At 39.2% G+C, this 13,352-nt stretch overlaps 1 protein-coding gene across 1 annotated transcript in view; it reads left to right on the top strand.

Moving 5' to 3' along the window:
• The window catches only part of LOC128620985 (sterile alpha motif domain-containing protein 5-like), a 304,140-nt gene extending 300,025 nt beyond the window's left edge, over positions 1-4,115 (top strand). The window contains exon 2 of the mRNA XM_053646434.1: positions 2,843-4,115. Coding sequence (XP_053502409.1) covers positions 2,843-2,866 — 24 coding nt within the window. The 3' untranslated portion in view covers positions 2,867-4,115. The remainder of the gene's footprint in view (positions 1-2,842) is intronic.
• The last annotated feature ends 9,237 nt before the right edge of the window (positions 4,116-13,352 follow it).

Below are 13,352 nucleotides of genomic sequence, written 5' to 3'. Positions count from 1 at the left end.
AGTGATCTTGAGAAATTCATTTTTTTTTTTTTTTTACAGTTGACAAAATGTCCACATTCTCCCACAAGCAGCAGTTACAGGAAATAAACACGGCACGAATATAGGACAGATTCATACACTAACCTAAAGACCCATGGAAGACCCATGTCCCTTATATTTCATAAATGTTAAAATCAGTGTCCAAGATGAAGTAGAAAATTCAAAAAGGATTCTGTACATTTGTACCTAAGAGCTGCTGCTGCTGTAATCATAAAGACAGTACAGGACTCTTATTGATCATACTGAAACATCCTTTCAATACATTTAGCCTTTTCCCCCAAAAGAGTTCCTTTTTGAGTTCAATTTCTTTCAAGGTTTCTTCTTCATGTCATCTCAGGGAGTTCTTCCTGCTGCTGTCGCCTCTGGATTGCTCATTGGGAATTTAAATCTTCACCCATATTTCTGTAAAGCTGCTTCGTGAGAATGTCTATTGTTAAAAGTGCTAACTTGTTTTAATTTGTATAAAGTAAAATTTCTATCAAATTTCTCTAAAATAAAATGTTAGATTCCTGCTTGGAATACATTTATCGTCCAATCAGTCCAATCCTGAGTGAGTGGTGGAACATGTTGTTGTCTAAGGCTGTTTTCACACTTGCTACAACATTGTTTTCATACTCTCTTTAATCATGGATTGATTCTGGGTTTGTTTGTGGGTACAGGTTTGCGTTCACAGAGAAGAATATCTTCCAAACCATGCCTTTATTGAGCAATTCCATATATCACTTTTGTGCACACAGGTTTGCAGAATGGTAGGTGCTAAGTTTATCTGTTTGCTGTTTTCTTATATTATTATTTTCCTGTGGTACCAACATTCAAGCATGCCATCGTCCAGGTATACCTACAAATGAGGAAGCTATCTTGTATAAGAAGATTGGTAGTCATTCAGGCTGGTACAAGATGTGGGTTTTTCACTGTCTTCTCAGCGCAAGTGCTCCTACCACAAAGGTCAAATCTGTACATTTACCTCATTTGGCTGATGCTTTTATCCAAAGCGAAGTACAATTGAGACAGGAAGCAGTTAAGCAGTTGAGGTTAAGGAGCCAACAGTTTCAAGAAACCAACAGTTTCAGCACTGGTGGTGCTGGGATTAGTAGCCCAATGTCTTAACCATAATAACTTTCTGCCTTGCTGCACAAAACTAGAAACAGGAAGTAATGTGAAAAGCTGAATGCTACTCAGCATGCACACTGAGCAGCATGCACCCCTGAGCATGGATAGCTTCCACACCTGATGTGGACTGTGCCTGCTTCAACCAAACCCCAGACTGCCATTTGTAAAAGGACCAGGGATTGGTTTGAAAACAGGTTTCACAGTTCACCAATCACACTAAACTTGGGGCACAAACAGCCTGAAAAAGTCCTGAAAAAGTGTAATAACGACCAAAATTAAATGTATGTGACAAAGTCATTTTCAGAGATGCACTGAGTGCTAGAATGATATTAGATGGGTAATGAACGTATTTACTGCTGTGAGTTTACAGTTAATGGCTGATTAACATACGTACTGTGAGGATGTCAGTATTTGAATGGTATCAGATATGGGCCACTTACTCAAAGCTCTGATATTGGTTATACTGATATTGGTTATACTATAAACAAATGTTTACCAAAGTATTCCCAAGCCCATGCCAGGATATCCATTACAGACTCATAACGGTTTTTAAAACAGTAACGTCTAAGGAATCGGAGATCACATGCATTCAGAAGTGGTTTTCGGCCTTGCCCGCACCGAGATTTGACTGGATTCCTTGAATCTTTTAATTATATTGTGCACTGTAGAAGGTGAAATGCCCCAAATCCTGCTGATTTGTCTTTGGGGAATGTTGTTCTCAAAGTGTTGGATTATTCGCGGACGCATCTGTTGGCAGATTGGTGAGTCTCGACCCATCCTTGCTCTTGAAGGACTCTGCCTTTTTTGGAGGCTCCTTATATACTATGATTATACAATTGCGTCAGCTGTTTTTTTTAAATACAAGTCAAAGTACATTTACAAATCACTCCTCTTTGTTTTTATTAGCATTTTCCATACATTTCCCAACTTTTTTGGAATTAGGGTTGTACATAGAAGTCTATAGATATGTTTGGATACATTCATAGTTGGTTATGAGCAACAATGCAGCTTGTGCAGTGAAATGTTTCAACTTGACAAACACACCAAAGGTTGATGGTTGACTTTTACCTGATGAGGTCCTGGTGAAAAACATCTAACTAGGTGACCTTTAAAAAGCCCTTAATTTAAGGCATGGGTCACTGCAAGAAAAGGCCGTGTTTAATCATTTTCTTTGTGTCCCATATATTCTCAATTTAGAGGTTCACTTAGGTGTCACATAGTGGTGGATGCAAATACTGAGCAATGACTGCTGTAGATGTTCATTCTTGTTATTGTTTTCTGCAGTGAGTCCACAATTAATTTATTCATATTCATCTATTGACTTGCAGCTAAGAAGCTGCATTTTATTCATTTATTTAAGTTTCATGTAGTTATCTCAGTTTGTATGCAAGAAAAATCACTAATTGTGCCATCATGATGATTGACGATATTTCAGCAATACACACATCATAATTAATGTTGCATTGTTTTTTTATTTGAAAATCTTAGTTCAATGATGCTTTTTGTTTAATGTCTTCAAAATTTCATTATTTAACTTTGAACTTGAGTACAAAATCAAATTCATTACCCATGAGCTCACTTATTTGATGGATAGCTCTGGAGATCGGTAATCCATAATGTGTCTGATTTCAGGTGTCAGATCCATGTGTATCTCTTAATCCAGTAATCTAACAGAGTGTCATTCATCTGTCAGAGATGTGCTGCCCTGTCAGACTGAATATAATGGATTGGAGAGGAGACATCGGGGAAGAGAAATCACTGTCAGAGTCAACACATAACACAATGTATGTACAACCTGTTGAACCTATTAAAAAACCTTTTCAAAGCTAGAGAATAAAAATACATTTTCAATGAAGATTTAAAATTATGTAAACACTAACTTTCATTACTAAGCAAAACCAAAATTAACCGAAGGTTATTTTCATTTTAAAGCAGCTACATACTTTTGCCTGGAAAAAAAAATCATTCAATGTCTGTAAGTTTGCTGATCGTATACATGACTAGTTTCCTAATTAATTCATTAGAAGTAAAATAGAATGTAAATATCCTATATTTACCATTAGCTAGAATTTGACTTGCTGCCTAGCCAATATATTAGCTATTGTTAGCTATAGTGAAGAAAACAGGCAAACAATTGACTTAGATAATCTAAATAGCAAAACTTACCTCAAAATGCTTTCATAAATTACATTTATGCCTTCTAGGGAACCAAAGAAGATGTGTCATTTTAAACGATATTGTTGCATACTCCAGCATACTGAAACATTTTACTGAGATAGGAACAGGGCGCTCATTCTCAAGTTCGGTGGATTATCCATCTTCATATACACACAGATAGCTCTAGCACTAACTACATCATTGTGGCAGCTCAAAGCTGTGGCAGGAGGAACACAAACACTCAGGAGGAAGGACTAAAGAAAAAAATGTGTATTTTATTTTAATAAATGAAGGAAGGGGGAAGGGTGAGGGCGTGAGGAATGTCTGTGCAGGCTGTGCATGGCGCTGTCTTCCCGTAGTGGGGAGTGGCAAGTGGGCTGGAGTAGGCTCGAGGTGGGACCCAGAGAGCGTGGCGCAGGTAGCAGGTATTGGCCAAGGGTGCAGCGTGGCCAGGGAGTGTCATCTTTGGCGCTGTTATCTATTCCATCTTTTGTACTCTCCCATTGTCTGCAGAAGGGTGAGGAGCTGCCGCTCCACTTATTGGCTGCCAGCCATGTGGGCTTCTGCTGCCCTGTCTTGTAGCCGTGTGCTTCCAAGCTATCCACAACACACAGGGTGCTGAAACGGAGCTGTCCATTCAGCACTCGGGCAGCAGTCGTGCGAGGAGCATGTCGGTTTTTGTGCGTGTGGGTTGCATGCCCGTCATGTAGCTTAAGAAGCTCAACACAGATGATGATTTGGCATGATTCTTGATAGTTTCTTTTCCTACACTGATGAACTTGATGAGATGTTATACTGAGCCCATTGGGTTACAGTCATTGGCTGGAGAGGAGATGAGACCTTTTTGGGTATTTTGAAGGTATAAAAAGAATCTTGAAATGTAATTAGGTAAGAGTACAAGTATTCGATTTTAGTAATACTAATAGTAATAATAGTAGTAACAAAAAGTAAAGTATAAATATGTGAAAATAATAAATATAGTAACAACATACAATTACGAAGTCCCTACGAAGAAAAATGCTTTTTTTAAACAAACAAAACCCATTTAAAGTTCCTAACAGTTTTCTTTTGGTTACTGATGATATGGTTAGGATTCGATTTTGCTGAATCATGGCATTAATTAGCTACATTAATAATTTTGTCAGTGGAAGGTCCTCACAAGAATGGTAAGGCAAGCATGAGTGTGTGTGAGAGAGAGAGAGAGAGAGAGTGAGAGAGAACAATAGCACTACTCTCCACAGGGAATAGTATATCAGAGATCTGAATCAGATCGATACGCCACAATGGCCACAGTGAATGCTCCACCGAGTCCTATTAAAGGACATAACTCTGTGTGTGTGTGTGTGTGTGTGTGTGTGTGTGTGTGTGTGTGAGTGAGTGAGTGAGTGAATTATTACTTCAGCCATTTCTCATACACATTCACAGATTTTTTTTTCTAAGGAAGAGTGTGTTAACATTTATTTGTGCCTGGATGTATTGTAGTGCAGCTACAGATGAACTGGTGGTGTGAACCTCAGTGACACTTTAATCAGGAAAAACCAGAAGCTTTGAAGAGGCAGTGAGAAGAATTTATACTTTCATTCAGGACCATTAAAGCTCTAATCAGGAATCAGTGCAGCTTTTTTTTACTTTCAAACAGCAGCAATGTTACAGGAGGTGCCACCAAATCAGCTCACTCTGCTTTACCATTTCAATGAGTTCCTTCTGTTGTAGTTGCAGATCTCAGAATATTATGCGTCAGTACTTACAGGTGTACTTTTATTGCTGTTTGCATCGCTTGTATGAATGTTGTAGTACACCATTGTATAAACTGGACTGAAGCACACAGGCATGAAAGCATCCTAAAGCTAAGGTCAGTCACCCCATTATAGGAAAAATGAACCAGAAGGGGGAGTTAATAGCCTTTTGTTGTAGAGATCAGTGCATTAGACTCTCAGGTAACACACACACACACACACACACACACAGAAAGCATCTATCTTTGTTGTGAAATTACTTGGCAGTGACAGTGCTGTCAAAACCCAATTTCAGGAAAAATTATAAAAATTAATTCTAATGTGTGTGTATATGAGAGAGAGAGAGAGAGAGAGAGAGAGAGAGAGAGTAGAAGGCATAATTTTCAGAAGTGATGCCTTTCTCAGTGGGTGTGTTTAATTACAGAAGAAGGGATGATGAAGTCAGAGGTACTGGTTCCAAAAGAGACCCAATTTGTCTGATTTGTTTAGTGAGGTGATTGAGGTGCAGTTCATTGCTTATTGTTCTCTGTGTAACTGTTGTTCCTGCTGCTTTCAGGTCATCCTGCAACTCTTTTCAAGTGACTACTCGCTTCTTTCTTACCTTCATTATTATTAGTCTGAGAGTGAGTTATGAAAGTCATGTGATGCACCTATCCAGAGATGATTAGTTGTGGTTGATGATGTAACATAAAAAGTTGACACAAAAAAAATCTCTGAGAAAGAGAATAAGTGATGCACTTTAGCAGCATTAGCAGCAAAACTCTTTTTATTCCCTTATGATGTGTGTGGGTTTTTTTTTTTTTTTGGCTAAATAAAAATCTCTCCGTTATTCAGAGAATGTTTTGTGCAAACCCCCAGCAACTCCAATGAATAGATATGAACTCTCTCCATGTCTACCCCCACACGCTTTCTCTAGCTGTCGCTCCCCTTCACCTCGACCAGGTCTTTGTATTACATAAAACATGGAGTTTGTGTTGAAGTCATGAAAGAATATTATCCACTTATAGGGAGACACAGTCTCTCTGGCATTTACTACATACACAGGAAGGAGAAAAGTGTAGCATGGTGACAAGTGTTTTTGAAGCCACTATTCACCTCAGTGCAGCTTTGGCTCTGTGGTTGTCATGGTTATATTTGTTGTCAAGGTGCTACCCAGATTTAGTGAAAGTGTAAAACAAAACAAAAAACTTTGCAAAGCTGTTGTTGATAATTACAGCATCAAGGCGACTAAAGTAAAAAGTAATACATTTTCTCAGCATTGTGGTGCAATTTTGTGGTGCAAATCATCTTCAAATCGGATTACATTTATGAGGGTACGAGGATTCCTCTGATGTCTCTTGAAATGTCTATCTTCTCGCCAGATAAATTTTTTGGCAGAGATTTGGATGAGATTAAATTCTCCTCTTATGTGTCTTGGTACATCACTCCATTCATTTTTCCTTCAATAACATGTAATGTCCCAGTACTGTTTGCAGAGAAACAGCCCTATGATGCTCCCAACCCCATGCTTCACTGTGGATATGGTGTTCTTAGGATTACATGCACAACCCTTCTTTTTTCAACCATGACGAGCTGAATTATAGCCAAAGAGTTCTATTTTTTTCATCTGACCAGAGTATATTGTTCCAAAAGCATCCTGATTTGTCTCAATGCTGTTAGACATTTGTGATGTGGATGATTGAGCTGCAATTCATTGCTTATTGTGTAACTATTGTTCCTGCTGCTTTCAGGTCCTGCAGTTCTTTTCAAGTGACTGTTGGCTTTTCACTTAAATCTCTCATGGTGCACATGTTCAGGGATGATCAGTTGTTGCATATTATCGAACCGATTGTACTGACTGGGATGTTTACGGTCTTTGCTATGGCTTTGTAGCTTTTTCCATTAGAGTCCCTGAGAATATTAGGATGCTCCTTCCCCTTCACCATGTTTGATATTTGTTGTGAAATTTTCCCAACCAATGGCAGCATCACCAGATGCAATTTCAGGCACTGGATTTCTTTTATCAATACCTACGAGTACAAAATTGGCTAAATAAATTTGAAAAAATCAGCTAAATCCAACTAACTTCTGCACTTCTCCAACTGTGATCCTTGGAGACTTTTTGGCCACTCGAACCATCCTCTTCACAGTGCGTTGAGATTATATAGACACACGTCCAATTCCAGGTTGAGTCATAACATTTCCAGTTGACTGGAATGTCTTAATTATTGCCCTGATGGTTATAATGGGTATTTTCAATGCTTTTGCTATTTTCTTTTAGCCACATCCCATTTTGTGAAGCTCAACAAAACATATTTACCAAGGGTGCCAATATTAGTGGAGGGCACTGTAGCACACAAAGATCTTAGCGAACATAGTGACATTGTCAATAAGTCAGCTGATAATGGTAGCATAGTTGTTGTTTGGAGAAAGGATGTTTACATTAAGAGAAGCAAAGAAACAATTTTCTGTGGAGAAAAAAACAGCTTTTGTTAATGATTGACACAAACAGATTGAGAGTGACATTTCTCCTAAGATATCGTCCTCCATCGGTCTACTGTCACTCTTACATTGTCACTCACATTGTCACTCTTACATTCACCTAATAGCGTATAAATCCCTGCCTGGGAATATTTGGAAATATCAGCAAGTCTGAACATAAAGAACAAACACACCACATTTTCACATTTCATTTAAGATACAGGAGCAGTGAAGCTTTAGTCACATAATATAATAGCACTATAACAGAGATCAGCTAATTGAATTATATTTATAGACCTTGAACCAACTTTATTGCATATTAGCCACTTAGAGGTCTATAAAATCCTCATTACCAAGTCTCTCTCTCTCTCTCTCTCTCTCTCTCTCTCTCTCCCTCTCTTTCTCTCCCTCTCCCTCTCTCTGTGTGTTTCTGTGTGACTGATAGATTGACCTCTCTGCCCCACAGGAAGCATCCATGTAGCCTCTCAATCATCTTATTCACTCTCATCTTTTATTCCTCCCCTGGCTCTTGTCCTTTTCCTCCCATTTTTCCTTTGTGCCTCTAGAGAGTCCTGCCTTGTTCTCTCATTCTGTATCAATAAAGGCAGAAGAGGTTATTTTCACCCTTATCTTATCTCTGAGCCGCATAAGAGTTTGCTTCTGTAGCTGTTATACAGTATGTTTTAACATTAACATTTGTTTGTTTATCTAATTAACAAGTTAACATATTTTCCCGGTCTGTCCTGTCTCACTGTTTGTCCCAGTCTATCCTGTCTCACTGTTTGTCCCAGTCTATCCTGTCTCACTGTTTATGTCTGTCTATACTGTCTCACTGTTTATCCTATTCTATCCTATCTAACGGTTTATCTCAGTCTATCCTATCTCACTCTTTATCCAGGTTCTATCCTATCTAACTGTTTATCTCAGTCTATCCTATCTCACTCTTTATCCAGGTTCTATCCTGTCTCACTGTTTATCCCAGTCTATCCTATCTCACTCTTTATACAGGTTCTATCCTGTCTCACTGTTTATCCCAGTCTATCCTATCTCACTCTTTATCCAGGTTCTATCCTGTCTCACTCTTTATCTCGGTCTATCCTGTCTCACTGTTTATCTCAGTCTATCCTATCTCACTCTTTATCCAGGTTATATCCTGTCTCACTCTTTATCCAGGTTCTATCCTGTCTCACTGTTTATCCCAGTCTATCCTATCTCACTCTTTATCCAGGTTCTATCCTGTCTCACTGTTTATCCCAGTCTATCCTGTCTCACTCTTTATCTAGGTCTATCCTGTCTCACTGTTTATCTCAGTCTATCCTATCTCACTCTTTATCCAGGTTCTATCCTGTCTCACTCTTTATCTCGGTCTATCCTGTCTCACTGTTTATCTCAGTCTATCCTGTCTCACTGTTTATGTCTGACTATCCTGTCTCACTGTTTATCCCAGTCTATCCTATCTCACTCTTTATCTCGGCCTATCCTGTCTCACTCTTTATCTCGGCCTATCCTGTCTCACTATTTATCTCTGTCTATCCTGTCTCACTGTTTATCCCAGTCTATCCTGTCTCACTGTTTATCTTAGGGAGTTTTTCCTCGCCACCGTCACCACCAGCTTGCTCAATTGGGATAAATTCGCACATGTTTATATGTTTCTGTAAAGCTGCTTTGAGACAATGTCTATTGTAAAAAGCGCTATACAAATAAAATTGAATTGAATTGAATTGAATATCTCGGTCTATCCTGTCTCACTATTTATCTTGGTCTATCCTTTCTCACTCTGTTTATCTCGGTCTATCCTGTCTCACTGTTTATCTCTGGCTATCCTGTCTCACTGTTTATCCCTGGCTATCCTGTCTCACTGTTTATCTTCGGCTATCCTGTCTCACTGTTTATCTTCGGCTATCCTGTCTCACTGTTTATCCCAGTCTATCCTATCTCACTCTTTATCCAGGTTCTATCCTGTCTCACTCTTTATCTCGGTCTATCCTGTCTCACTGTTTATCTCAGTCTATCCTATCTCACTCTTTATCCAGGTTATATCCTGTCTCACTCTTTATCCAGGTTCTATCCTGTCTCACTGTTTATCCCAGTCTATCCTATCTCACTCTTTATCCAGGTTCTATCCTGTCTCACTGTTTATCCCAGTCTATCCTGTCTCACTCTTTATCTAGGTCTATCCTGTCTCACTGTTTATCTCAGTCTATCCTATCTCACTCTTTATCCAGGTTCTATCCTGTCTCACTCTTTATCTCGGTCTATCCTGTCTCACTGTTTATCTCAGTCTATCCTGTCTCACTGTTTATGTCTGACTATCCTGTCTCACTGTTTATCCCAGTCTATCCTATCTCACTCTTTATCTCGGCCTATCCTGTCTCACTCTTTATCTCGGCCTATCCTGTCTCACTATTTATCTCTGTCTATCCTGTCTCACTGTTTATCCCAGTCTATCCTGTCTCACTGTTTATCTTAGGGAGTTTTTCCTCGCCACCGTCACCACCAGCTTGCTCAATTGGGATAAATTCGCACATGTTTATATGTTTCTGTAAAGCTGCTTTGAGACAATGTCTATTGTAAAAAGCGCTATACAAATAAAATTGAATTGAATTGAATTGAATATCTCGGTCTATCCTGTCTCACTATTTATCTTGGTCTATCCTTTCTCACTCTGTTTATCTCGGTCTATCCTGTCTCACTGTTTATCTCTGGCTATCCTGTCTCACTGTTTATCCCTGGCTATCCTGTCTCACTGTTTATCTTCGGCTATCCTGTCTCACTGTTTATCTTCGGCTATCCTGTCTCACTGTTTATCCCTGGCTATCCTGTCTCACTGTTTATCTTCAGCTATCCTGTCTCACTGTTTATCTTGGGCTATCCTGTCTCACTGTTTATCTCAGGCTATCCTTTTTCACTCTGTTTATCTTGGTCTATCCAATCACACTGTGTTTATCTCGGCTGTCCTGTCTCACTCTGTTCATTTTGGTCTATCCTGTCTCTCTCTCTCTATCTGTTGTCTCCTATCTCATAATATGAGGATTGAATTTAAGAGATTTATGTCATGTTGCATCCACGGAGCTGTCATATCTGAAGCCAAATCTGCAAATAAATGTTTAGTCTGAGAGAGAGAGAGAAAGAGAGAGAGAGAGAGGATAATCAGACTTTGAGGAATCAGGTCCAGGTGGAGGGAAAAGAGAGCGGAAAGGTTAACAGTAAAGAAGCTTGGAAAAGAAGATTAGGTAGTAGCCTTGGAAGAAGGTCTGTTGGAGAGAAGTGTGTGTGTGTGTGTGTGTGTGTGTGTGTGTGTGTGTGTGTGTGTATTTTACATTATATGCCCTTTCACAAAACATTGCTGCCATCTACTGGCTTGCTCTCTCTCTCTCTCTCTCTCTCTCTCTCTCTCTCTCTCTCTCTCTCTCTGTCTGGCTTGGATTGTGTCCTGGGACCGTATCCCTTCTGTCTCAAACAAATATTCTCTTCTCATTAAAGAATGGAAAGGTTCAGGCATATTCAGAGAATGTGCTTTAAAACACATACACAAAGAGAAATAAACACACTCATTTACATTTAAATTGCTTTAACCAGGACAGCCGTACTAAATTCCTCGATGGCAGCTCGTTTCAAATTCATGAGAGCTTTTGTTGAAACAAGGAGTGAATTAAAGGGGGGTTTCACTAGATATTTCACTTTAAGGCTTTCTGGTTTGTGAGTATGTGTTAGCATCTCTGTTCATGTGTTCATGTGTGTGTCTACATAGCTGAATAAGCAGATGGTATGGAAGCCCCAGGACCTTTTCATGTTTGGCTTTTTAATATTGAATCATGTGCATTCCCTGCTGTGTGTGTGTGTGTCATCTAACAACGCTAACAGAAATCATGTCCTGTTGGTGATTAGGTCAAGTGCCCCCTTTGGGGTTTTCACTTGTCCAAGCATGTAACAGAAGCCTGCATTCATTTGAGGAAAGAAATCTTTCATGTTATTTATAGCATATACAGAAATATCTGCTGATGTGTTGTGTACCATCTGAATCTGATTTCCATTGAATAGTAAGTCAATGCAATTCAAACAGATGTCACTGAGAGCGATAAGTACAATGCTGACATACAATATTTTTTATTTAAATTAGAGAAAGGGGCTTGTTGTCACAGGGGGTGAAAAAAGAACAAGTGATAAATTACAAGTACACATTTCCATTCCTGCACATACCTTAAAGCCAGTCTGTCTCTCTGTCTCTGTCTATTGAGTGTGTGTGTGTGTGTGTGTGTGTGTGTGTGTGTGTGTGTGTGTGAGGGATTGTGTGTCTGTAAGTGTTTGTGAGTTTAATTAGCCCGACTTGTTTTTCTCAGCCATGTTTCATGCATGAGAGATGACAGATTAAAATACTGAGTGCTGAAACAGCAAGCTGCTGAGCAGCACGGAGGCCTCGGGGAACAAAAACATGGTGCGCATGAGTGAGTATGGTTTGATGGATTCACTATCTATCTATCTATCTATCTATCTCTCTCTCTCTCTCTCTCTCTCTATATATATATATATAAATATATATATTAATATATATATATATATATATATATATATATATATATATATATATATAAATATATATATATATATATATGCATGGACTCCACAAGATCTCTTAAGGTGTGCTGTTGTATCTGGCACCAAGACGTTATCAGCAGATCTTTTAAGTCTTGTAAGTTGCGATGTGGGGCCTCCATGGATCTGACTTGTTTGTCCAGCACGTCCCACAGATGCTCGATTGGATTGAGGTCTGGGGAATTTGGAGGCCAAGTCAACACCCTGAGCTCTTTGTCATTCATTTCAGTTCAATTTAGTTTTATTTGTATAGCGCTTTTCACATTGGACATTGTCACAAATCAGCTTTACAGAAGTATATAAATTTCAGATCTAAATTTTAAATGGATGAATTTGTCCATAATGAGCAATCCAGAGGCAACGGTGGTGAGGAAAAACTCCCTCAGATGATATGAGGAAGAAACCTTGAGAGGAACCAGACTCATCTGGGTGACAACAAATTGTGTAATTATAAATAAATCTCTTCCATAACTGTGTGCAATATGATAAAACAAAGAATGCAACTGAGTAATCAGGAGATTCACCACAGTCTCAACAAGTCTATTCCGCTGAAATAATGAACTGACCAAAGTCTGTATGTGCAAATGTAATCCAAAACTGTCACCGCAACCGCAGTCCTTAGACATCTCACCAAAACTGTCCACATCAATTGTAGTCCAATGCCATCTCCGCGGCTTCTAAGTGTCCCCAGGACGAACATATGGGGCCATCCTCAGCAACAGTGACTGGCCTCCGAGCAACGAGAACTCCAGAAGCAGGGCACCAGGACGGTCCAGGCTGGCCTGGAGAGCAGAACGGGTCTGGCCCACTGCTACCCCAGGAGCAACACGTGTAGAGCTTGTGAGTGTGATGATTAGACATTGGTATCATCCAATCCTCGCAGGTGTTGGTGTCAACTGGAATCTTTGTAGAGGCTGGTTCTGAGCTGGAGCTGATACATTCAATAAATTCCCAGTGAATTTCATTGAATTTCATCTGCAGTTCATTGAATTTCAGGCAGAGATGACCATGTTCATTTGTTATCGTTTTATCATAGCTGACAGGAGTACCAGTTTATGAGATGCATTATGTGAATGCTAGGATAAAGTAATGTGTTTTTAATATTGATTTAAACTGAGAAAGTGTGTCTGAACCATGAACATTATCAGGAAGGCTATTCCAGAGTTTAGGAGCTAAATGTGAAAAAGCTCTAATTTCTTTAGTAGACTTTGATATCCTCTGTATTTTCAAAAGTCCAGAGTTTTGCGACCTTAAAGA

This window comes from Ictalurus furcatus, chromosome 2, assembly GCF_023375685.1.
Source record: "Ictalurus furcatus strain D&B chromosome 2, Billie_1.0, whole genome shotgun sequence".
NCBI lineage: Eukaryota > Metazoa > Chordata > Actinopteri > Siluriformes > Ictaluridae > Ictalurus > Ictalurus furcatus.
The sequence above is the reverse complement of the archived record's forward strand: the minus strand, read 5'-3'. Positions and strand labels throughout refer to the sequence as shown.